The 24,853-nt window shown below is 38.9% G+C and overlaps 1 protein-coding gene across 3 annotated transcripts in view; it reads left to right on the top strand.

Moving 5' to 3' along the window:
* The first annotated feature begins 859 nt into the window (after positions 1-859).
* Positions 860-24,853, top strand: part of AASS (aminoadipate-semialdehyde synthase) — a 77,444-nt gene continuing 53,450 nt past the window's right edge. Inside the window, exons 1-4 of one of the 3 annotated variants that reach the window (XM_036760131.1) lie at positions 860-953; positions 13,957-14,184; positions 19,614-19,790; positions 23,833-23,917. In XM_036760131.1, the coding sequence (XP_036616026.1) occupies positions 13,972-14,184; positions 19,614-19,790; positions 23,833-23,917 (475 nt within the window). In that variant the 5' untranslated portion in view covers positions 860-953; positions 13,957-13,971. Of the gene's footprint in view, positions 954-2,831; positions 2,889-13,956; positions 14,185-19,613; positions 19,791-23,832; positions 23,918-24,853 lie in introns of those variants that run through there. The other 2 variants (XM_036760134.1, XM_036760132.1) reach the window with 2 other exon arrangements.

The raw sequence follows: 24,853 nt of genomic DNA on the forward strand, positions 1-24,853 counted from the left end.
CACTTTTGTATCACCCAAAACATTTCATAAATTCTTGTTGACTGATTACATTCTCCATTTTAACAAGAGATTGTATAAAAACTGAGTTAGTTTCTATGCCCTACCAAATTTCACTTTCCCACCTGGTGTTATTCCAAGCTCTTTGTCTAGTCACAAATGACCATAGAGGATACCTGGGGTGTGAGAGGGTGTTTGTCATGCGATTCATTTTCCCATGGACATACAGATAGAATCACAAATCTAGAGGGATCCTAAAATGAAGTGGCATGTCTATTTTAAGGTGAGTTCCAGGCAGGTTATAACTTTCTGTTATACAATTAACATGTAAATAACCCCAGGTCAGAAACTAAGGCCTCTCTTCCATTCCAGGGCCCTTACCCCTACAGCATGTTGCCTCTCTAAACATTAGGAATCCCCCCTCCCCCACCTCGCTCTCAGCATATTGAAGGTAACGGGCGTTAAACAAACATTTGGGCTTGACGGTGAAGATCAATATTGATGCATGTATGCACACATTTTCGTCAAGTTACTAGAAATTCGTTTTCGAGTTCATTTCTATTCACGTCATTCCCAGATTCCGTTCCACTGTGCCAGGGACTGTGACAAATCTGGTTAATAAGAGCCGTGTGCGCTAAGAAACGCGACCCCGAGAGCAAACCCGCAGGTCACACTAATCCAGAAATCAAGAGGGCATGACATAACACCTGACAGCGCCTCCAATTGGTGGAGAAGGAAGGTTGTTCCCTCAGTGTGAGAGTCGATTGGTCGCGGGAGCAAGAGGCGTGGCGTCCCACAAAAGTTCAGCAAACATCTCCTCCTCCCCCTTTCCCCCACCCCACCGCCTCCCCCACCCCAATTTGTCTCTTGGAATTCCAAGCTTTCAAGGCAGAGATTAGAAGCGGCCGCGGGGGCTCCCAGTGCATGCCCCAAAGAATCGAGGGTCCCAGAGCAAGGTAAGGAAGAGGTGGTCCCTGAAAGACGGGCGGGATGGGGATGAGGGGGTCGGCCTTGGGGATGCACTCTAAACCTCAAGCCGGGTGTTCCAACTGCAGCTTTGGGAGAGGGAGCTGGAAAAGTTAAGGGTGGGGGACCCCCAGCCTGCCCTATATTAGCCCCCCAACTCTAGCTGCCCAAAAGGGCACGTTTTCCCTTTTCACTTTATCCCGAGGGTGGGAAGCAATTGGAGGGTAGGGGAGATGTTTCGGTCACACGTGGCCGGATCTCTTCTCCGTGTGGTGTGTGTGTGTGTGCGAGAGAGAGAGAGAGAGAGAGAGAGAGAGAGAGAGAGAGAGAGAGAGCGAGAGAGAGAGAGAGAGAGAAAATAAGTACTAGTAGAAAGGCTTGGGGAAGGCTAGGCTAGTGGCCCTTCCTCCATCCCTATCTTGGTTACTTTACTTCTTTGTTTCTCATAGGGCTGAAAATAACTTTTTCTCTTGTGTCAGAGTGTCTCTCCCCTTGCCTTTTTGCTTTAACTTCTTATCAGGAACATCCTGCCCATCTTGGATTCATCCTTTCTTTTCGGAGGCAGGGGAGGAAGTCCGGTCCAGTTCTCGCTTCTTTTCTCTCCCCCAGCCCCACTCCGCGCTCCACTTCCCTTTCCAGGTCTGCCCTGTGCCCAGACCCAGACCGTAGAGTGAGGAGAGGGAGAAAATAACAAATCCCCGATAGTGTAAACGGCACCACATCACTGATGCTAGGATTAGGTCAAGACTCTGTTCTTATTAGGGCCGCATGGCACTTGGGGGTTTCAGAAGCCCTGATTCCTACCTTTTTTTACCTTTATCTTTTACCAGGATAAATTAGAAACTGACTGAATTGGTCTCCCAACCCCCATCTCTCTCTCTCTCTCTCTCTCTCTCTCTCTCTCTCTCTCTCTCTCTCTCTCTCTCCCTCCCTCCCTCCCTCTCTCCTTCCTTCCCTCCCTCCCACACTTTCTCTCTCTCCCATACTTCACAAAGCTACCAAACAAATCTTACCCAAGCACAGCCAGAAACATGCCACACTCCTCTGCTCCCAAATTCCTTACTCCATGTTGCCTCCAGTGTTCATAAGATCATAGGTCTAGACTTGAGAAGGAATTTACAAGTGGTCTGCCTCAACAACCTCATTTTACGAAGAGGTCAAGTTACCAACCCAAGGCCACACAAGCAGAAGTGAAAGAAGCAAAATACAAGCTCCTCAACCTGGCATTTAAGGCCTTCCACAATATGGCTACAAACTACCTTTTAAAACCTGTCCTACTAATCCTCTTGGCACACGCACTCTGTACTGGCCAAACCAGCCTCCTTGTACTCACCAAACTCACTCAGCATTTTATCTCCTATTTATTATGCTTGGAATTCACTCCTTTTCAGAATCTTTAGTGTGTCTTTCATGGTGCCATTTCCTATATAAAACCTTTCTTGATCCTACCTAGTTCTTAGTACAATGCCCTGCCTTATATTATCTTAAATATACATATTTGTATGCTACAGAATTTGGATTCAAGGAACCCGGATTCAATACCTGACTTTACCACTTATTCCCTGGATGATCTTGGATAAATTATTTAGCCTCCCTGAGCCCATTTCCTCTTCTATAAAATGAGGAGTCTGGAATAGATGACTTTCAAATTTCTTTCAAACTATTAATATATGATTGCATTAGAATTTAATTCCCCTGAGGGAAGAGACTGTTTTCATTTCTAGTTTTTTTTTTATGCACAGTTCATTGCATATAGTAGGTGGTTAATAAATGTCAGTTAGACTGAATTGAGTTTTCCTGCATTCATGGGTTACTCTTTACTAAGGTAACAATATTATTTCTCTAGTTCACTGGAGGACACATCTTTCAGGAGCAGGATTACTCCTCTGGCAGTTGGTACTATTAGATGGATAATTTCATTCTGGGTGAGAAGTTTTCCAACTGTCATTGTCATCTTTTGCTATCATCAAACACGTACAACAAAATGAAAACATCCAGAGTTCTATTCTGGCTAGTGGAGGTTCCTTTGCCTAATTTTATTCCTTTTATTCCCTGAAGCATTAAAAACTATGTTTTTGTTTTTATATTACATTGATTTCTGGATATATCCCCTCCACTTTCCCCTATCCATTATTCTCTCCTTTGTCACAAAGATAAAAAGTTTAGAAAAACAATCAAGACATAAAAGTATGTGCAATATACTATACCCATAGTTTCTTACCTCTGCAATGAAGGAAGGGAGGTGTATTTTCTCATGTTTTCCCTTGGTCAAACCTTGGTCATTATAATTACACCAGCATTTAGCTTTCTGTTATTGCTCTTTAATTATTTGCAGCCATTACATATGTTGTTTTTCTGGTTCTATTTTCTTTACTTTGCATCAATTCATGTAAATCTTCCCATATTTTTCTCAATCCTTCATATCCATCATTTCTTACATTGCTAGAATATCCCATTACATTCTTTACTATACTTTGTCCAGCTATTTCCCAGTCTATAAGTGAGGTAAGGAGAAGAACAAAATCTGGCCCTACCTATCTCCCTGCAGAACTGGAGAGAAGCAAGCTGGACTGCATGCTAACCCTCTTCCCCTTACCCCTAACACAGGAATGTCCTTCTACTTTGAAGTTATCATCCATCTCTGGTCAGAGACAGATGGGGTCAGCTTTTGTGCATCGACTATCTCATCCATATATCAGTCCCAGCTGTTTTTTTTTTTTAACCAGAGCATGGATTTGGAGCTGAAGGGAACTTTTCATCCCTCCTCAAACCTGCCATGGCTCCTCTCCCCACCCTCTAGCTGAAAATCTTGCCTCATATTTTACTGGAAAAAAAATGAAGCCATTTGCTAAGAGTTCCCTCTTCTTTCCACCTCATCTCAAATCATGCAGATGTCTGCCACAATCTCCTCTTTCACTGCCATCTCACAAAACAAGGTGGCCTTTCTCCTTGCCAAGGCAAATCCCTGTAGACATACAAATTATCCCATTCCATCCCATCTTCTCCAGCAGATGGTTCTCTCTATCATCCCCATTCTCTCAACTATTCTCAGTCTCTCTCTGTCTGCTGGCTGCTTCCTTACTGCCTACAAATACGTCCACGTCAGTCTTCTCCATCCTCAAAAAAACCCCACGATAGCTGTCATCAGATGTGTCTCCTCCCTTTCCTTGAGAAAACTGTCCACAATAGGTCCTTCCACTTCCTTTCTTCTCATGCTCTTCTTAACTGCAGACATTCTCCCAGTCTTATTTATCTTATTGAAACTGCTCTCTCCAATGTTACCAATGATTCCTTAGTTACCAAATCTTATGGCTTTTTCTCAATCTTCATCCTTGACTCCTCTGTAGCCTCTGACACTGTTGATCACTCCGTTCTCCCTGATCCTCTCCAGGTTTTCATGATACTACTGTCTCCTGGTACTCCTCTAGCTATCTGATCATTCTTCTTTCTACTTCAATGGATCTCTCATCCATGTCTGCTTACTGTGGGTGTCCCATGGGGTTCTGTCCTGGACCACCTGTTTTTCTTCCTCTGTGCTATTTCCTTTGGTAATATCTGTTCTAATGGATGCTGTTATCTTCTCTCTGTTGATTCTTAAATCTACTTATCCATTCCTAGCGTCTCTCCCAACATCCAGTCTTGCATCTCCAACTGCTTTTTAGACATATTGAACTGGATGTCCTGTCTTAAACTCAACATTTCCAAAATTGCACTCATTATCTCCCCCTCAAAAAAAAAAATCCTCCCCTCTTGTTAACTTCACTATTGCTGTTGAGGTTACCGCCTCAGTCATCCAGGCTCAAAACCTAGGTTTCCTATTCAACTTTTCATTCCTTCTCACCTCCCATATCAATCAGTCATGAAGTACTATACTATTATAGTTAAGACCCAAGTTTTTTGGCAGGGATGGAGGGGGGAGATTTCTGTAGAGTCTTGATGAAGCTGTTTGGAGAATAATAGATACCTTAGACCAACAATTACCTGTGAAACTGATGTGGGTGATGGCACAGACAGTAAGAATATGTATCAATTAAACAAGTATTTATGAAGAATCTACTATGTGCCAGAGACAGCTCTCTATCAAAAGCTGGCCTCAAAGCTAGGAAGGCCAGGATTCAAATCCTGAAACATACTGGCAGTGTAGCTCTGGGTAGGCCATCAAACCTTGTAGTTCTGTAGACAAATCTCTAAAATCTAAATTGCAGAGAAGGTGATGATCTACACTGGCCCCCTCTCAACCAAAGGCTGAGGAAAATAATCAGAATCTCTCCTCACTGGGCTGTGCTTCCTTTCCATTCCCATTGCTTGCATTCAGAGACAATGAATGAATGGCACCTGGCCATATAACATTTTAAAAAGCATAGAAACCGAAAGTAGAAAGCTTTCACATTCTGGCTGCTTTAACTAGCTCTCAAGAAGGGACGAAAAATAAGTTTGTCTTTGGGGAAGGGTGGCGGATTTTCTCAATTCCTCTCACCCCTCTCTTTTCCTTCTACCTTCTCCCCACCCCCACCAAGTCATTAGCCCTGGATTGTCTCTGCTCAGGCTTCCTGGCCCCTCTGCTCTGATCCCTGCCCCAGAGTTCTCAGGAGTTGGGAGGGGTCTCCTAATGGCATTGGATGCTGAGCAATCGTCCTCTTCTCTCCTCCTGTTTTTCCTAACCACGTGGGCTTCTTTGAGGAAGTCCTCACCCTTCCCAGACTAATGGGAATGGAAGGAGCCCCGAGACCTTTAGACTTTTTAATCCTCTAATTCTTGTTGTTATATGGAGGGGGCACTATGCAATATATATCTTTATGTACAGATAGATATGTAGCTATTACAAAGTACAGGGTGTCCCTAAAGTCTGGACACATAGACAAAAATGCATATTTTGAAATATTCAGAATATTAACAGACCTTAGCCCCCTTGATTTCTTTTCTGGGGTATGCTAAAAGAGAAGGTGTACTCAATGAAAATCACAGATGCATCGTACTTGATTGAATGCATAAAGAGTGAATGTGCTAAAGTTCATGGCAATATGGAGTTATTGCATCGAGTTCACATGAATCTTGCAAAGTACATCGACCTTTGCATCACAAATGATGGAAAACATATTGAAGATGTTATTTGTTAATATTCCAATTAAATAAGATGTTGACAGTTTCATTCATTTCATTTCTTGAAAATATGCATTTTTGCCTATGTGTCCAGACTTTAGGAACACCCTGTAATTTGTGGGGTTGGGTTTGAAAGTGGAAAATGATAAGAAATGGGGGAGAGGATTCAGGAAAACCCTCATTAAGAGAAATCACTTGAGCTGAGACTTGAAAAGAACTAGGCAGAGGTGAGAAGGGGACGAACGTTTCAAGGTTGGAGGACATTCTGTGCAAAGGAATGAAAGTGGGAGATGGAATGGAAGCAGCCAGAATGTGGAAGCTTTCTACTTTCGGTTTCTGTGCTTTTTAAAATATTATATGGCCAGCTGCCATTCATTCATTATCTCTGAATGTAAGCAATGGGAATGGAAAGGAAGCACAGCCCAGTGAGGAGAGATTCTGATTATTTTCCTCAGCCTTTGGTTGAGAGGGAGCCAGTGTAGATCTGCACCTTCTCTGTGATTTAGATTTTAGAGATTTGTCTACAGAACTGAGAGGTTTGATGGCCTGTGGGGGAACAGCAAAAAGCAAAAAGGCCAATTTGGCTGGAATGTAGAATGCTAGAGGGGCAGTGAAATTAACCTGGAAAAATATGTTGGAAAATGAATTGCAAAATACCAAACCAGAATTTGAAGCTTCTCTTTGGGACTAATTTGGGGCCACTGAAGCTTGTGAGAGTAGTTTTGACTTGGAAGGATCTGTGCATTAAGAATATCTAGTGGTTCATTGTTATCATAGATCCTGAATAACATCTCTTATAAGGCCCTCTTTTGCCTCTGACACTGCAACCACCCCAGTGCAGGCCCCCATTGGCTATTTGGCTATTGCCGTAGTCTGCTAGTTGGTCTTGCTTCTTAAGTCACATTCTTAATTCATTCTCCACCCAGATGTCCAATTCATCTTCCTAAAAATCAGGCCTGACCACATCATTCCTAGCCCCTATTCAATAAACTCCAGTGGACTCCCATTGTCTCCAGGATCATTTATAAATGCCTCTGACTTTTAAAGCCCATCCTTCCTATATTTCTAGTCTTCTTACACCTTATTCCACATACTCTCTAGCCTCCTTGCTGTCCTACCACGCCAGTCCAACATTTATGAAGTGCCTATTGTGTGCCAAGCACTACCCTAAGCCTTGGGAATACAAAGAGGCAAAAAAAAAAAAAGACAGTGCCTTACTTCAAAGAGCTTACAATCTAACAGGGGAGACAACATGCAAACAACTGTAGACAAAGCAAACTATACAGAATAAATCGGAAAACAAATAACAGAAGGAAGGCACTGAAATTATGAGGGGTTGGGGAAAACTTCCCAGAAGTGGGATTTTAGTTGGGACTTGAAGGAAGTCAGAGAGCTCAGCAATTAGAGTGGGACAGGCAGAGATAATGCCTGGAGCCAAGCGATGGAGCTTCTTGTTCCTGGAACAGCCAGAAGGCCAGTGTCACTGGATTGAAGAGTACATGCTGGGGAGTGAGGTGTAAGAGGACTGGAAATACATGAGGGTGTAGGTAACGAAGAGTTTTCAATAATACCAAACAGAACATTTTGTGTTTGGTCCTGCAGACAATAGGAAGCTACTGGAGTTTATTGAGTAGGTGTTGATATGATTAGACCTGTGTTTTAGAAAAATCATTTTAGGGGCTGAATGGAGAATAGATTGGAGTGGGGAAGAGATTTGAGGCAGGCAGCCCCATCAGCAGGCTATTGCAATAATCCAGGTGTTAGGTTATGAAGACTTGCGCTAGAGTGGCGGCAGTGTCACAGGAGAGAAGGGGAAGTATTCAAGAGATGACACTGGCCTCCCTACTATTACTCCATGAATTTTCACTGGCTGTCCCCCATACCTGGAACAGACACCTTTCTCATCTCTGCCTCTTGGTTTCTCTTACTTCCTCTAAGTCTCAAACAAGACCCTACCTTTTGTAAGAAGCCATAATCTTACAGCCTTCCCTCTGAGACTACCCCCAACCTATCCTGTACATACCTTACATATATAGAGTTGATTACACGTTGTCTACCCCATTAAGAGGTGAGCTCCCTGAGGTCCTGGATTGTTTTTACTTTTTTTTTCCCCTTGTATCCCCAGCACTTAGCACAGTGCCTGGCACAGGCTTAGTAAATTGTAGATGACAAAAATAAAATAAAATAAAAAACAAAACAAAAAAAAATTGTAGCTGACTAACCAAGTAGTACAAGATCTACAGGTGAGATAAACTATGTAGAGACATTTTAAAACTGTGAATAGTTATACAAGTATCACATTTTTTTCCCTAATTTATTTAAACCTATGACTAAAAATAGGTGTTGAAAGTTTTCCCAGCCTCATTTGTCTTGTGAGTGTACTAGTACATATGTGTTCACAGAATAGAATACCATCACCCAAGAAGGGAAAAGCTCATGCTGTATGATGAAAAGGTGAATTCGATGCGGAGGCTAACATTCTCAAAACCTGTTCTAGCAAATGCTGGAATGTGGATATGATTTGGACAAGTCCCTGGTCATCACCAAGTCCTGGAGTGGAGCGGGGTCGGGGGACGATTTGAGAGGCCCTTTGTTTCTGTCTTCTCTAGGGCAAAATTTACAACATTTCAACTGCCTCACAGTGTATTAGTTGGAAGAGACTTTAGAGATAATCTAGACCACCCTCCCATTTTATAGATGAGGAAATTGAGGCTTTGGGAGATTGTCAATCAAGCAGATGGGATTTGAACAACAAATTTAGCATAATTTCAAACTGATTCCCAGAGTGTGTACTCTTTCCACTATCTCAGGTGAAAGTGACTCCTTGCCTTTCATAGGGCAATTCACAGGAGCACATGTGACATGCTCTGTAAATAGAACTTCTTCCTGGAAAGAGAGTTTGTCTCTAGGAAATAAATAATAGCATGATAGAGATATTCATGATATTCAACAGAAAAAGGGAAACCATAATCTTGAGGCTTTCTTCTGTATTCTTTGCAATTTCAACGTGTTTTTATCTGGTTGTGCCTGGGGGGATGGCTGTTGGAATGGGCACTCTTGCTGGTCCCAGATTAGCATCTAAACAGTAGGCAGTTGCCTGAGGCTCTTAAAGACTCACTTCCTTCATTCCACAAACATTCGGTAAGCACTCACTCTGGATTAAAAGATTAAACAAAACAAAAAAGCAGTCTGTCCCCTCAGAGAGTTTACTTTTCACTACGGGAAGAGAGTTTACTGTTCAAGCAGAGCTATTCATTGGAGATCTCTGGTTCTCCTGACTCCACGTTCAGTCCTTTATCAGGTATGTCAACTCGATTTGGTATTAGGAACTCTTTCAAGAAAATGCCCTGAAGTTTGGGGCAGGGGAGGGAGGGGGAAGAATGCTCAAAGCAACACTATGTACTATTTCTCAGAAAGTTATATGTGATAATCTGCTGAATAAATTCTAGCAGAAGAATAGACTGGATCTATGACTCCCTTTCCCCCTTCTGTCTCAGCTGAGAACCTTGCCTCATGTTTCACTGAAAAAAAAAAGTTTGTGGAGAAAATTTAGTAATGTCCTCAGCACCAATTGAAGTATATATAGGACTGCTTGTATATACTTAATATTGCTATACACTGCCCAAAAAGAAACAGCTCTAACATTTTTTTTAAAAAGTAGATTTCCCAGCTTCTTCATCCTTGACAGCTCTTACTTCTTTTTATTGATATAGTTTGCTTTAAAATCATCTCCATTTGTGAATATATTTCTCTGTACTTTCCTACCCAGTTATCCCTTATAACAAAGATTTAAAACTATAGGAAAAAAATCAGCAAAACCAATTAACATTTTAACCTTCTTCGAGAGAAGGTGCAATATTCCATATCCCTAGCCCCCCACCTCTACAAAGAAGGGAGATTGGTATACAGTTATTCTACACTTTCCCCAATGTGGTTTCAATATATCTTGGCTTGGCATAAGAAATAAAATGGGAATTTTGGGGGAGTTTTGTGGAAGTTGCAGACAACATGTGAAGGCCAACAGATGACTCAGAAAAAGTTTAGAAACTCAGAAATGTATATATGTATGTATGTATGTATGTATGTCTAGTATAGCATCACATCAACATATTTTATCTTTTAATTCTATAAAAATTCAGACTTCTCTGGTATGAAAGGGGGGGCCAAAACATTTTATGGTTACTTTCCAGGTTCCTCTGTGTCCTCAACCCCCATGATGTGGAAGGGATAACTATATTTTCTCAACTTTTTTATGAATGACTAAGCATTAAAATTACACAGTGCTCAGTCTTTCCATTCACATTGCCGTAATCATTGTTCATATTGTCTGTTTACTTAAGTTTGCATCAGTACATCTTCCAATGCTTCTCTGAATCCTTCATATTTATGACTTTCTTGTGATGCAGAACCACACTTAGTTTAGCCACTTCTTGTTGAAGGACATTTGTTCTGTTTCTAGTTCTTTGAGAGAACAAATAGTGTTGCTATGAATGTTTGTGTGTGTGTGTGTGTGTGTGTGTGTGTGTGTGTGTGTGAAACCTTTCTGGTTTTGATCTCCTTGGGTTATATGCTTAGCAGTGGGATCTCTTGGCTCAGACTGTATATGGACATTTTAGTTTTCCTGGGTCCTTGAAGGTTATGCCAACAGAATGCAAATGCTGGTACTAGGACCTACCATAGCAGAAGGACTTTGAGTACAGACTCAGGGCTGACTAATATCATCCCTGCCCCCATCCAAGAGCTAGTTTGGCTAATTATAGAGAGATTTGTCATCAGAATAGCTGCATATAGTGAATTTAGGGGCACCGCAATTCTCAGAGACAGTCTATACTGTGTTATAGTATCATAGTAGCTAATCTTGAAGGCAGGAAAACCCGAGTTCAAATCCTGCCTCAGACATGCACTAACTGTGTGACCCAGAGCAAGTAACAACCTCCCTCAGACTCAGTTGTCTCATTTCTGAAATGAGGAATTTGGACTCTATAGACTTTAAGGATGCTTTCATTTCAGTGCTGTGATCCTGTGACTGGGAGATATTAATCTACGTTGCTGGAAGGAATATAGACAATGAAATACAGGAAACTTGTAGTCAGCAGTATGGAACAGTCTTCTTTTGAAGTACTGACCATTTGTAATTTAACTAAATCCACACGATCACAGAAAAGGTCATAGTCATCGTCAACTAGAATTAAGTGCCTACCCTGTGCCAGTCACTGATAAATGCTGGAGATACAAAGAAAGGAAACATAAAAAGAAAGATTCTGCTCTCAAGGACCTCACAATCTAATTGCAAACAACTGTATACAAACAAGATATGTACAGGATAAATTGGAGATCATCTCAGAGAAGATGCAATAAGATGTAGGAAGACTGAGAAAGGCTTCTTGCGGGAGGTAGAGTTTAACTGAGACTAGAAGGAAGCCCGGATGAAAGAATAAGGGGAAAGAGAGTCCCAGGCATGCAAATAGTCAAGAGATGGAGTGTTGCATCTGAGAAACAGTAAGGTGATATTCAGCATCACTGGACCTTAGAGAGTGTTTGAAGTTAAATAGGGTGCAAGAAGACTGAAAGGTAGGAAGGGGTCATGTTAGGAAGGGCTCTAAAAGCTAAACAGAGGATTTTATATTTGATCTAATCTTATAGTATATTCTGAGATAATACATTAAAACATCTCACCAAAGTCTTTGCAAAATTAGCTAGACTGGAAATAATAGGGAGATACTAATAGAGTAATATAGATTGAAGGAATGGTGAGAGTGGAGGGAAAGAGTGTGATATGGTTAAATATCTTTAGGAAGATCAAGTGGAGAATAGCGTGGAATGGGGGAGATACGCGAGGCATGTAGATCAGTCATCAGGCTATTGTAACAGTCTAGGCACGAGGTAATAAGAATCTGCATCAGGAGGGTGGCAGTGTTAGAAGAGACAAGGGGTTCATTGTGAGAGATATTATAAAGGTGGAAAAAACAGGACTAAACTCTTGATTGGATATGGGGCATGAGGACTTGAAGATGAAACATTGGTTGTGACTGTGGGTGAGTGGGAGGGTAGTAATAGAGAAGTTAGTAAGAGGAGAGGGTTTGGAGGGAAAAATAAAGAATTCAGTGTTGGTCATAACTGAGTTTAAGATGTCTATGGGACATCCAGTTCAATATGTCTAGTAGGCAATTGGAGATGTGAGACTAGACGTTGGGAAAGAGGTTTAGGGTGGACATGTAGATATCAATCATGTACACAAAGATGATAATTGAATCCATGAGAGCTTGTGAGATCACCAAGTGAAATAGGTGAGAGAGAGGAGAAAGACCAGGACAAACCCTTACGGGACACCCATGGTTAGTGAACACCACCTGGATCCAGCAAAGGAGATGGAGGAATGATTCAGATAGGTTGGAGGAAAACCAGGAGAGATTAGGGTCAGGAAAACCTAGAGAAAAGAGAATATCTAGAAGAGGGTGATCAACATTGTCAAAGGCTTAAATGAATTTGGACTCAGAGGACCTTGCTTACTACTTATGTTTCTTTGGGGAATTTACTTTCTGGGTCTTAATATTTTTTTTCTTCTGTAAAACAAAGGATTTAGGCAAGATGATATCTAAGATACCTCTCATCTCTAAACTCTATGACCATACCAGTTACTGATAACTTAGAAAAATTGCTTTATTAGCTAAAATTTTTTAAATTGATGCCTTTTGGTTTACATCCCATTCATTTCTGGTTATGTCTCTTCCTGTTCTTCTCCCCATTGAGTTATGCCTTGTAACAAAAAGACTAAAAAATAAAGAGGTTAGGAAACAATTTAGCAAAACCAACCCACACATCAGCCTCATCTGAGAAAACAATGTAATATTTCATATCAATAGTGCTTCGCTTCTGCAATAAAGAGTGGGGGAAAGCATTTTCTTAACTCTGGGTCTTAGCTTGTTTATTATAACACAGGCTTAGCTCACCCACCATGACTTGTTATCCAGTAGAACTATGAAAATTAGCTCTTAAAGTACTTTGTCTTTTATAAGTTTTTTAAGGGCCCATCCTATCTAAAAACTTAAGTTGCTATGACTATATGTATATGATAACATGTTTTCATTGGCTTTTAAAAAATAATCATTTAAATGCAACATTTAATCATCTACATGTCTAAGTTGAGTGATTTCAGTCCCCCTTCCCTTCCTGCCGCATCATAGATGTCTGTGGTTTATTGCAAGCTGATTAGGCTTGAGATTTTTGGACCTGATTCTTGTGTTGGAGTCTCCAGACTTTGGTTTTAGTTGTGATAGTTTTAGTTATGATAGCCGTCATCTTTGGAATCTTTTGTTTTACTTCCTCTTGTTCTCTTTTAATAAACGCTGTTCTTAATTCATTGCAACTGTTTAACAGCTATTTGTTGTCTTGCATGCTACCACCAGCAATTTGAAGTAATTGCTTTTGGGTGTATTTCCTTCTGCCACTCTAAAGTGACAAAAATTCAAGTTTTTAGACTTTTGTGATGACTCAGAAAAGTAGTATCCAAAATTTATTTGGTGGAACAGTTACTGGTGAGTGGAAGCTAATTATGGCACTAATGTACTCCTCTTCTTTGATGGACACTAATCCCCCACATTAAAGACTTGGGACTACATTCGGCTGTAGGGCTCTCTAGAGCATCGACTGTCTTTTGCCTTTCTTTGTATTCTCAGCATTTAGCACAACGTCTGGTACATAGTAGGTGCTTAATAAGTGCTTAATGACTGACTTCCTACTTGGCTAAATATGACAGTCTAAATCCACTGAATGCATATTGATCAAACTCGTCATCATGAGTTTGTCTTATTTTACTGGTATTTTCAAAGGTGATTAAAATTATTAACTGCTTTTCCCTGATTGCTTTTATTCTGTTGCATTGACCATCACTAGGTTTCCCTAGGTTTCATGATGTTCCGAGTACTCAGGAGCAAACAATGTAGGCTAGAGATCATCCGTTTAAAACGCCTCCATCATAAAGCTGTGCTAGCACTCAGGAGAGAAGATATAAATGCGTGGGAAAGGAGGGCACCTCTAGCCCCAAAGCACGTCAAAGGGATCACCAATTTGGGATATAAGGTGCTTGTTCAACCTTCGAATCGGAGAGCCATTCATGATAAGGTAAGCCTTAGTATAATTATAATAATGATGATAGCTAACACTTGTTTGGTGTTTTCAGTTTCGTGATATGCCTTTTGTAAATTATCTCATTTGATCTTCACAACTTCCTTCTCAGGAACATACCGGAAGCATTGTTATCTCCATTTAGAGATAAATCAAGGCTCAGAGGGTTTAAGTGACTTGGCTGTAGCCATGCAGCTAGTGAGTGTCAGAAGCAGGAGTCGAACCCAGTTGTCTTCCTAAAAACACTATCAAATTTTAGTCACTTTCTATTTTTAATATGTGCTGTGCTAGGGACTAGTGAATGACATACAGAGAAAAATGAAAGTCTCTGCCTTCAAGGGGATTAAATGATCATTTTTTGAAAAAGTACGAGTGAAAAAGCTTAAGGAATCTGAATGAAATCAAGATTTTTTTTTTTTAAAAATACTTTTTAAAGTTTGAAAAGGGATTTAAAATTGTATATAATTCTATTTAGTTTTAACATAATTATATATAAAATAATTCTAATTCTATTTAATTGAATATAATTCTGTTTAAAAATAGATATAATTCTGACTAGAGTCCATGATATAATGAGAATTTGTTACAATACTGTTCTTTTCATCCTGTCTAATCTTACTTTTTGCACAGTAGCAAAGTCCTATAGGCTGTTGGATAAAAGTAACATAGACACTTGCCATTTGTTCAACCTGCCCTTTTGAAATTGCTTTTTGAATCCTGGAGATGGGGCTATCTACACTTTCTTGCCTGATTCCCTTGGTGGTGCATGGTATATATTTGCAAAATTGTTGAAACCTGTGGCCTTGATAGAATAAAGCCAGCAAGTTTGAATAGAGATCTAACATGTGGCCTTGGCCTCTTTAGGACCTTGTTCTAACTACAGATGATCAAATAATAGGATTTCCTATGATTTCCTTGATGTAAGGAGCTCCTGGTTAGGAGCTCTCTCCATCAATGCCAACTGGCATCACATTCTGATACATACTGACTACATGGTTATAGACAAGTAACAACCTCCATGCTCTACCCGGGATGGAGAAACCTGGGGCCTTGAGGCCACACATGGCCCTGTAGGTCCTCAAGTGTAGCCCTTTGACTTCAGGTTCCCCACTACTCATAAAGCATGGAGGTTGTGACTTGTCCATAATCACATAGTCAGTATGTATCAGAACGTGATGTCCCACAGTATCAGGGACTTGAACCACAAGTCTTTCTGGTTTTGAGGCCAGCTCTCTATCCTCTATACATGACATGTTGCCTCTTAGATTAGCAACATGTTGAGATAAAGAAGAATAAAAAGAAAAATGATATGTGAAAATGTGACCTTAGAAAATAGACTATAAAGAAGTGATAACCACATGGCACAAAAGCGGTCTTCTATTTAGATAAAGGTTATAGGAAGTGATATTCTTTGCTTATAGAACAATATGATATGCTTGCACCCAGAATACTTAGAGCAATACTTAGAGAAGTCAAAGAACAATTTTCCTCTTTGCACCTCAGGAGAGATATAACAGAATGAGGGAAGGTCCAGAAAAAGGCACCTAGAAGATTGGAGGGCTTCCTTGACCTGGGGTCTGTGAATATATGTATATGTATATGTATATGTATATGTATATGTATATGTATATGTATATGTATATGTATATGTATATGTATATGTATATGTATATGTATATGTCTATGTATATGTTTATGTAGATGTAGATGTAGATGTAGATGTAGATGCATATGCACATGTGTATGCAATATGCATATGTACGCTGCATGTGCATGTATATGTATGTGTGTATGTGCACATGTACATGTATGTGTATGCATATGTATAGGTATATGCATATGTCTACATATGCATATGTGTATGTATATGTATATGCATTTGTATATGTATATGTGTGTATACATATATACACACACATGACTGTATTTTAATATAATTGATTTCCTTAGGAATCCTATTTATTTTATTTTATTCATTTAAAAGCATAATTCAAGCAGTAGTTCATAGGTTTAGCCAGACTGCCAAAAGGGCCGTGACACAAAAATGTTTAAAACTTCCTGGATTAGTGGGATGAAGGTGGAGGAGGGAGATGCTATATGATGGCTGACAGAAAAGATGAGAATTCTTCATCTTGAATTAGCAAAAGTCAAGCAGACATTAAAATTTATAAAATAATCAGCACAAATAATTTTAAATCAACAAATACATGTTTAATAAGTATTTAGGCACTATCCTAGGTGGCTGGGACACAAAATCAGAACAAGACAACCCATGTCAAATAGAGCTTGCCTTCTACTTTGAGAGGCTATGTAGTCTATGTATTCAGAAAAATAAACACACAATAATTTCAGAATGAAGAGTGTAAAAAGTATATAGGAGGATCATAAAAGGCGTCCCATAGGAGATGCACTTGAGTTGAGCCTTGAAGGAAGTTAAGGTTTCCAAGAGATGGAGAGGATGCTTAGATATGTTCTCTCTTGAAATATTAAGCTAAGGGTCACCCTTTGAAATATCAATGAGGCAAGTTTAGGACAGATGAAAGGAAATAGATGATAAATTTATGGAACTCATTCTAAGAGGCAGCATTTACAGGAAATAGTTTGAAAAGGAGTTTGGAAATAGCTTTGAACACAAGTCATAAGTCACTACTGAGAGAAACGGAGATGGTCCTGTGATATTTATGAGATGAACTATTGGTATGGCAAATCTTGTCTTTCTCTTTGGTAATGTTAGGATTCTCAGTGCAATTTTTTAAGTGGTGAGCTCCATTAATGAATTTATAATTTGATTTCTGCAGCAATTTAGTTTACTTGCAATTTTTTAAGAAGGTGCATTTGTTTAGTGGGAAAAAACAAAGTAACTAGCTTTTGCAAATTAGAGTTGAAAATAAAATATTTTGTACATTGTATACATAAATACATGTCTTATATATACAGTTATACATATATGTGTGTATATGTATATACAGATATATCTTATTTGCTTGCCCTTGAACTTATAAATCTTTAACATAAAGATATCCAAAAATTTATGTTTAATTACGATGTTGAAATCACCATGGTTGATGCAAAAAAATTTAATGAAGTATAAGACACTGTCTTGGGCCTCAAATAGCTGACGATAATGAAATAAATAATGATACCAGGTAGCATCGTATGGTAAGTTCATTTCTTTGGTATGTCTCTTATGTTTATATCCTTCTGTCCATTTCCATTGTTAATATTCTTTTTCTGGCCCTCTCAGTTGCAGCAGTTTACTAACCTACCTTATTGTCCAAAATTCTTTGCCTCTCCAATCCATTGTGCAGAATGTTCTCAGATCATTCCACCGAAATCACTGTTCTGATCAGGGAGATGAGGGCAAACACCTCCATAAAAGGCAGAAGAAATTATAACATTCAAGGCTCTCTACAACTTGGCCCCAACTTTCTTTTCCAGTCACTCCCTTCACATTCCAGCAAACTGGAATTTCACCAAGCATACCCTGTGTCTGACCTTTGTTTATACTGTTCCCTTCTGATTGTACTACCCTCCCAGCCATCTCTCTTTCAAAGGCTTATTTGTTCTTTGTGTTTCAGCCCAAATGTCACCACCTCAATAAAGCTATTTTTTTTTTATCATCCTAACCACAACGACTTTCTCTATTTTCTGGATTTCCATAATAAAAATGGATCCACATTTCAGAGTAAAACCATGCTACTCTTGGGAAAGACACATTTGTTGGAAGTTAAAAAACACAAACCTTGCTGCTTCCTGGTGAACGAAAGCTATGGACTCTCTAGCACACATAGAGGAAGACAATTTGGTCTAAAAGGAAGCAGTACAAGTGCTCAAATCTATTGATGACAAGAATTAAGATCTTTGCTAAGAATAAAAAATGGGAAATGTTTCTCTTAAAAAAAAGTAAAGTACCATCCTTACGGCACGATGAATATGGTGACTCATACTCTAGCATTTCTTTGTATGACCTGCCATATTCAATCTAGAATACTATGAATTCCTTAATAGGAGGACCACATCAGATTCATCTTTGGAGAAGGGTCCAAGTGTAGTAAAAGAGTGCTAGACATGGATTATTTGTGCCTTACCTGTGGTAGAACGTTCTGAGCTCATATTTGGTCTGATCAGCCACAATTGGACACAATGTAGCTTGACTCTAGCATAGTGATGTCATTTTAGGCCTCTTCAGGAGAGAAAGACAATATCTAGCCAACCAACAACCAATGACTTTATGAATTATACCTCACAGATTGCTTAAGCAGAACTTCTTGCACCTAGTAGGTCCATAGGAAATACTTTAAGAAGTAAATCAGTTCCTAATTATCCATAATAATAAACTATGAGCAAATCACTCAAAACTTCCCTGGGCCTCAGATCTTTCATTTTTAAAACGATGAGGGTTAGTCTAGATAATCATTGAGGCCTTTTCCCATTCTAAAATTTATGATTCTATAAGCACAAAATGCATGTTACCGACAATGAACTTCTTTTCCTTAGAAAGAAACCATAAACATAATGGCTAACATTTAGAGCTCTATAAGGTTTGCAAATAGTATCTCATTTGATCCCCAAAACATTATTATTATCCCTACTTTGCAGATGAAGAAACTGAGGAAGACAGAAGTTAAATGACATTCCCAGGGTCATGCAACTACCGAGTGTCCGAGGTCTAGTTAGATCTAAGGTCTTCCTGACTCCAGATCCATCACTGTAGCACCTAGTGACCTCTAGCTTCAAGCCATGAGACCTTGACCAGTACAAAGTTATTTCTTTGTATTAAGTAAAACTGCAAATATGCATTTTGTGTCTTTTCACTAATACACCAGTCACAATAATATTGTTTCACATAAGAAAGAGATTCAATGTCCATATTTTTATGGACTAACAGTTGCGATCATAGAAAGCTCTTTTTCAATTGCACAGTAAATCAATTGGCTGATTGCTCATAACAGTGACAGTGAACGATCCTATTTACGCATCTGAAGTTTACGGAAAGCTCTTTCTTCCCTACCAGTTTGGGAGATCGGTAGAATAAGCAGTATATTTGACAGCTAAGCACACTGAGGCAGAAAAGATGAAGTGATTTGTCCAAGGTCACAGATCTATTAAGCGTTAGAGTGAGGATTTGACCCTAGAAAAATCTGACTCTAAATTAGGTACTTTAAAAATTGTATCAATTTGTCTTTTACCACATCAGTCTGCCTCTCAGCTGGAACACCTATAGACATAACATTATTTCTTGCTTTACATAATAACCTGTTATTATATAGTCATTCTCCCACGCGTTTTAATCCACTTAAACCTAGAAATCTTACTTAACATTTCCACTGCTTCAGTGATAACACTTTTGATTTTCACCCTGATTAAGGAAAAAATTGCATGCAACAAAGAAATGTAATACATTTTCCCAAAAATTGTCTTCACAGGAATATGTCAAAGCTGGTGGCATTCTTCAGGAAGATATTTCTGAGGCATGCCTCATTGTGGGAGTTAAGAGACCTCCAGAAGAAAAATTAATGCCTAGAAAGACTTATGCATTCTTCTCTCACACAATAAAAGCTCAGGAAGCAAATATGACCTTGTTGGATGAGATTCTAAGACAGGTAATTAGTAACTCAAATGGGTAAATATTTTTTAAAATAAATATTATTGATATCTTTTTATATTACCTAAAAACATTTTTTTAAGATTGACTAAATAAATTTTAGGGCAGCTAGGGGCCACAGTGAATAGAGTGCTGGGCCTGGAGTCAGGAAGATTTCCTGAATTCAAATCTGGCCTCAGACACTTCCTAGTTATATGACCCTGAGCAAGCCACATAGCCATTTGCCTCAGTTTCCTCATCTGTAAAATGAGTTGGAGAAGGAAATGGCAAACCACTACAGTATCTTTGCCAAGAAAATCCCAAATGGGGTCATGAAGAGTTGGATACAACTGAAAATGACTGAGCAACAACAAAAAATAAATTTAATGGATGTCTTTTTTACATTGCTTAAATTTTCCCCAATATCTCTCTCCTCCCCTCACAGAAATTCATCTCATGTAACAAATAATATTTTTAAGGAAAAAAATTTAAAAAGGAAGAAGAGACAAATATCAGTAAAAACCAGTCAAAACAGTGAACAAGTTTGACAATATATGCAATGTTCCACACCTAAGGATCTCCAACCACTGGAAAAAAGTTGGAGGAGATATCTTCTTATCTCTCTTCTTTAGGGTCATGCTTGTTTTTTGTAATTTTGGAGCATTCACTTTGGATTTAAGATAAAATAAATCTTAACATAACATGACTCTACCGATTTGAGTTCCTCAGTACACCTAGGAAACTTGCCTCCTTTTTTTAATAGAAAAAAAGATAAATCCACTCCTAATATCCTGGAATATATTCAAAGTTCCTTTTTCATGGAGTATTAATCATACTGTTAAAAAGCACAAGAAGGTTTATTGCTTTCTTATCTTTGTAGCGATTATAGAAAGAACGATAATTACCTTTATGGCCAACTTCCATAGTTTATTGATCAAGTACCAGTAATTAAAATCTTAGAATTCTAGAACTTTAATACTTCTTAGAACCCAACATTTCTTCTTTTCTAGATGAAGAAACAGATCCAAAGAGATAAAATGACCTTTGCATTATACCACATTGTATAATATGTCATAATTCATGGGGAAAAGTACATTTCTGCCTCAAATTATCTGCTTGCCAGGGTAGTAGAAAATTTTAAAAGTCATTGAAGTGTGACTTTACTAGTATGTGAAGATAAGTTGTAGCTAGGCAAGCATAGCAACTAGTAAAATAAATAAAGGAAATATATGTGTTATATACACAGAGAAAATAGGGAGAACTTATAATAAAACTATATTAATTTGAATTTCATTCATTGGGAATTCAAGGACTCAGTCATTTTTCAGTTGAGTCTGACTCTCCATGACTCTATTTAGGGTTTTCTTGGCAAAGGTATTGGCATAGTTTGCCATTTCTTTCTCCAGTTCATTTTACAGAGGAGGAAACTGAAGCAAACAGGGATAAATGACTTGCCCAGGGTCACAAGGCTAGTAAATGTCTGGGGCTGGATATAAACTCACAAAGATGAGTCTTCCTGACTCCAGGCCTGGTATGCTATCCACTGTGCCACCTAGCTGCCCTAGGGAATTCAAACCACATTCAACTGAACAAATATTTATTTAGCTCCCATTATATGTAAGGCCAAGTCACTTAACCCTATTTCCTTCAGTTTCCTCATCCCTTAAATGAGCTGGAGAAGGAAATAGCAAACCACTCCAATATTTTTGCCAAGAAAACTCCAAATGGGGTCGTGAAGAGACTCCCAGGGCTGGAACAACAACAAAGTATACAAGGTGCTGTTCTAGGTACTAGGATACAAAAGCCAAAATGTCCGTGCCCTCAAGGAATATAGTAAGGCACCTATACTTTATATGGAGAGAACAATTTGGACAGACCTTCCCTGAAGTTCACCTTTCTAGCATCTTTGGAGGTTGCTTTGGTAAATTAAGTTGATTGTCAGTTAGTCAATGAATATTTCTCACATGCCTACTGTGTTCTAGGCACTGTCTATAGAACTTGGGATACAAAAAAAAGGTAAAAGACAGTTCACAGTCTCATAATAATGATATAAACAAGATTATCAGAGGCAGATAAGGTGTGCAGTGGATAGTGTCATGGACCTGGAGTCAGGAAGGCCTGAATTCAAATCTTGTCTCAGACACTTTTTAGCTGTGGAAGTCATTAAATCTCAGTTTCTTTATCTATAAAATGGGGGTAATACAGGTATACCTCAGAGATAGTGCAGGTTTGGTTCCAGACCACTGTAATAAAGCAAATATCTCGATAAAGCAAGTCATGAGAATTTTTTGGTTTCACAGTGCATGTAAAAGTATGTTTACAGTCTGTTGAGTGTACAATATTATGTTGTAAAAAATGTACATGCCTTAATTTAAAAATGCCTTATCGCTAAAAATGTTAGCCATCATCTGAGCTTTTGTGAGTTGAAATCCTTTTGCTGGTAGAAGGTCTTGCCTTGGAGTTGATGGCTGCTGACTGATCAGGGTAGTGGATGCTGGGTTGGAGTGGCTGTGGCCATTTCTTAAAATAAGAACACAATGAAGTTTGCTGCATCGATTGACTCTTCCTTTTTCTTAAACACTTAGAGGCTCTTGTAGAGTTATTAATGGGCCTAATTTCAATATTGTTGTATCTCAGAGAATAGGGAGGCTGGAAGAGAGGGAGAGAGACAGGGAACGGTTGGTCAGCGGAACAGTCAGAATATGCAAATACTTATTGATTAAGTTCACTGTCTTTGGGCATGCTTCATGGCACCCCAATAGTAACATCAAAGATCACTGATCACAGATCACCATCACAGATATAATGATAATGAAAAAGTTTGAAATATTCTTAAGAATTACCAGTTGTGACACAGAGATACAATGTGAGCACATGCTCTTGGAAAAATGGTGCCAACAAACTTGCTAGATGCAAGGTTGCTGCAAACCTTCAATTCATGAGAAAAAAAGAAGCAGTATCTGCAAAGCGCAATAAAATGAAGCACAATAAAGTGAGGTATGCTTGTAGTAGCACCTACTCCTCAGGACTGTTGTGAGGTTCAAATAAGATTTTATAAAGCACTCGGTACAGTGGCTGGCCCAGAGTAAGCACTACATAAATGTTAGTTATTATTTTATTATTTTTTTCTTCTATGGGAATGAAATGTTTTAAAGTTCTCAAAATTCACCCATTTTTTAAACAATGTATGCTTATTATTATAGGCATTAAAGCTGATCAGGCCTACCCTCTGCTTAGCAACATTTTATTAATAGTGAAGCTGAGTTGCTATATTCCATCAAAGTAATAAAACTGCATTGTTCCAAAGAGTATTTTGTACATTAGATGTTTTGACTCATTTAGATTGATCTTAAGCTAGAAATAGCAATGTTTTACTAAAAAGGTAAATGAGTAAAGGATAAGAAAGAGAGCTTACGGAGAGAAAACAATCTGTCATATTCTATGCTGTTGCTATTGAAATTATATGCCATATGACATTATGAGACTAATGACTAAACCACATTATCTGATGAGGCTTTGTTTAGGGCATTTTTACTAGACTTTCCTTATTTTAAGATAAGCAGTGAGGGGCAGCTAGGTGGTGCAGTGAGTAGAGCACTGGGCCTGGAGTCAGGAGGACTTGAGTTCAAATCTGGCCTCAGACACTTGACACTAGCTGTGTGACCTTGGGCAAGTCACTTAACTCCAATTGCCCTGCCTTCCCCTCTCCAAAAAAAAAAAAGATAAGCAATGTTAGCCATTTCATACTTTTTAGGAAGAACATTCCCTTTCTGATTGACTTGATTTCTGGAAAGCTTACCAAGGTGTCATTTTTAGATTCATTATCTCTTTGTGTACCATGTGAGTACCATTTAGGTTCACTCACAGTCTCTTACCGTGGTTGTATTGTGACCTGACACCTTCTAAAAACCTTTCTTGAAGGCTGCTTGACTATGAAGTTTATGTCAATAGGCCAAGGAATATTTTGTGAGGGGAAAAAAAAACTGTTGAGTTGGCCATTTGTATGGCTTGGACATTAAATACGGGCCAAAGGATCTGACTGGGTATTTGTTTTTATTTAGGAAATACGACTTATTGATTATGAGAAAATGGTTGATCACAAAGGCTCACGTGTGGTGGCCTTTGGACAATGGGCAGGTGTGGCAGGTATGTATACCAGGGTTTGCAGGCACATTTTGAAACCTCCTGTATTGATCAATGTGAATGTGTGCAAAAAATATTCAACAAGCACTAATTAAGCTCTTGTATGCTAGGCACAATGCTAAGCCCTGGAACATAAAGAAAGGCAACCAGTTCCTGCCTCTAAGGAGCTTGCAGTCTAATGAGAGAGACAACATGCAAACAACTGTGTACAAATGTATATAAAATATAACGAATAAATTTATATAATTAATTGTAAACAAAATATAAATCTATGTAAAGATAGTTATCTATAGCTATCTATATATTAGATATAAATCTATATAAAGATTGAGATCTATATAGATTAGATATAAATCGACATCTGTATATAGCATCTATCATATGTTCAGTATAAATTGGAAACAACCCTGGATAGAAGGCATTAGCATTAAGGGTAATCAGGAAAAGCTTTTTGCAGAAGGTGAGATTGTAGCCAAGGCTTAAAGGAATCCAAGTAAGCCAGAAGGCGGAGATGAGGAAGGAGAAAAGTTCAAGCATGGGGATAGTCAGTGAAAACACAGAGCCTGGAGATGAAATGTCTCATGGGAGGAACAGTAAAGAGGCTAGTGTCACGGGATCTTAGAGAAGGTAGAGGAGAATCAGGTGTAAGAAGCCTGGAAAGGTAAGGGGAGGCAAGGTTATTAAAAGCCAGAGGATTTTATTTTTGATCCTCGAGGTTTAAAGAACCATTTGAGTGAATGGGGGGCTGGAGGTTGGGGGTGAGGAGTGTGATATGGTCAGACCTATACTTCGGGAAGATATATTTTTTAATTTAATTTTTTTACTAAGACTTTTTATTTTTAGTTTACAACACTCAGTTCCGCATGCTCCTGAGTTCCAGATTTTCTGCCCCCCCAACCCCACCCCAGGGAAGATCATTTTGATAGCTGAATGGAGAAT

This window comes from Trichosurus vulpecula, chromosome 5 (assembly GCF_011100635.1).
Source record: "Trichosurus vulpecula isolate mTriVul1 chromosome 5, mTriVul1.pri, whole genome shotgun sequence".
NCBI lineage: Eukaryota > Metazoa > Chordata > Mammalia > Diprotodontia > Phalangeridae > Trichosurus > Trichosurus vulpecula.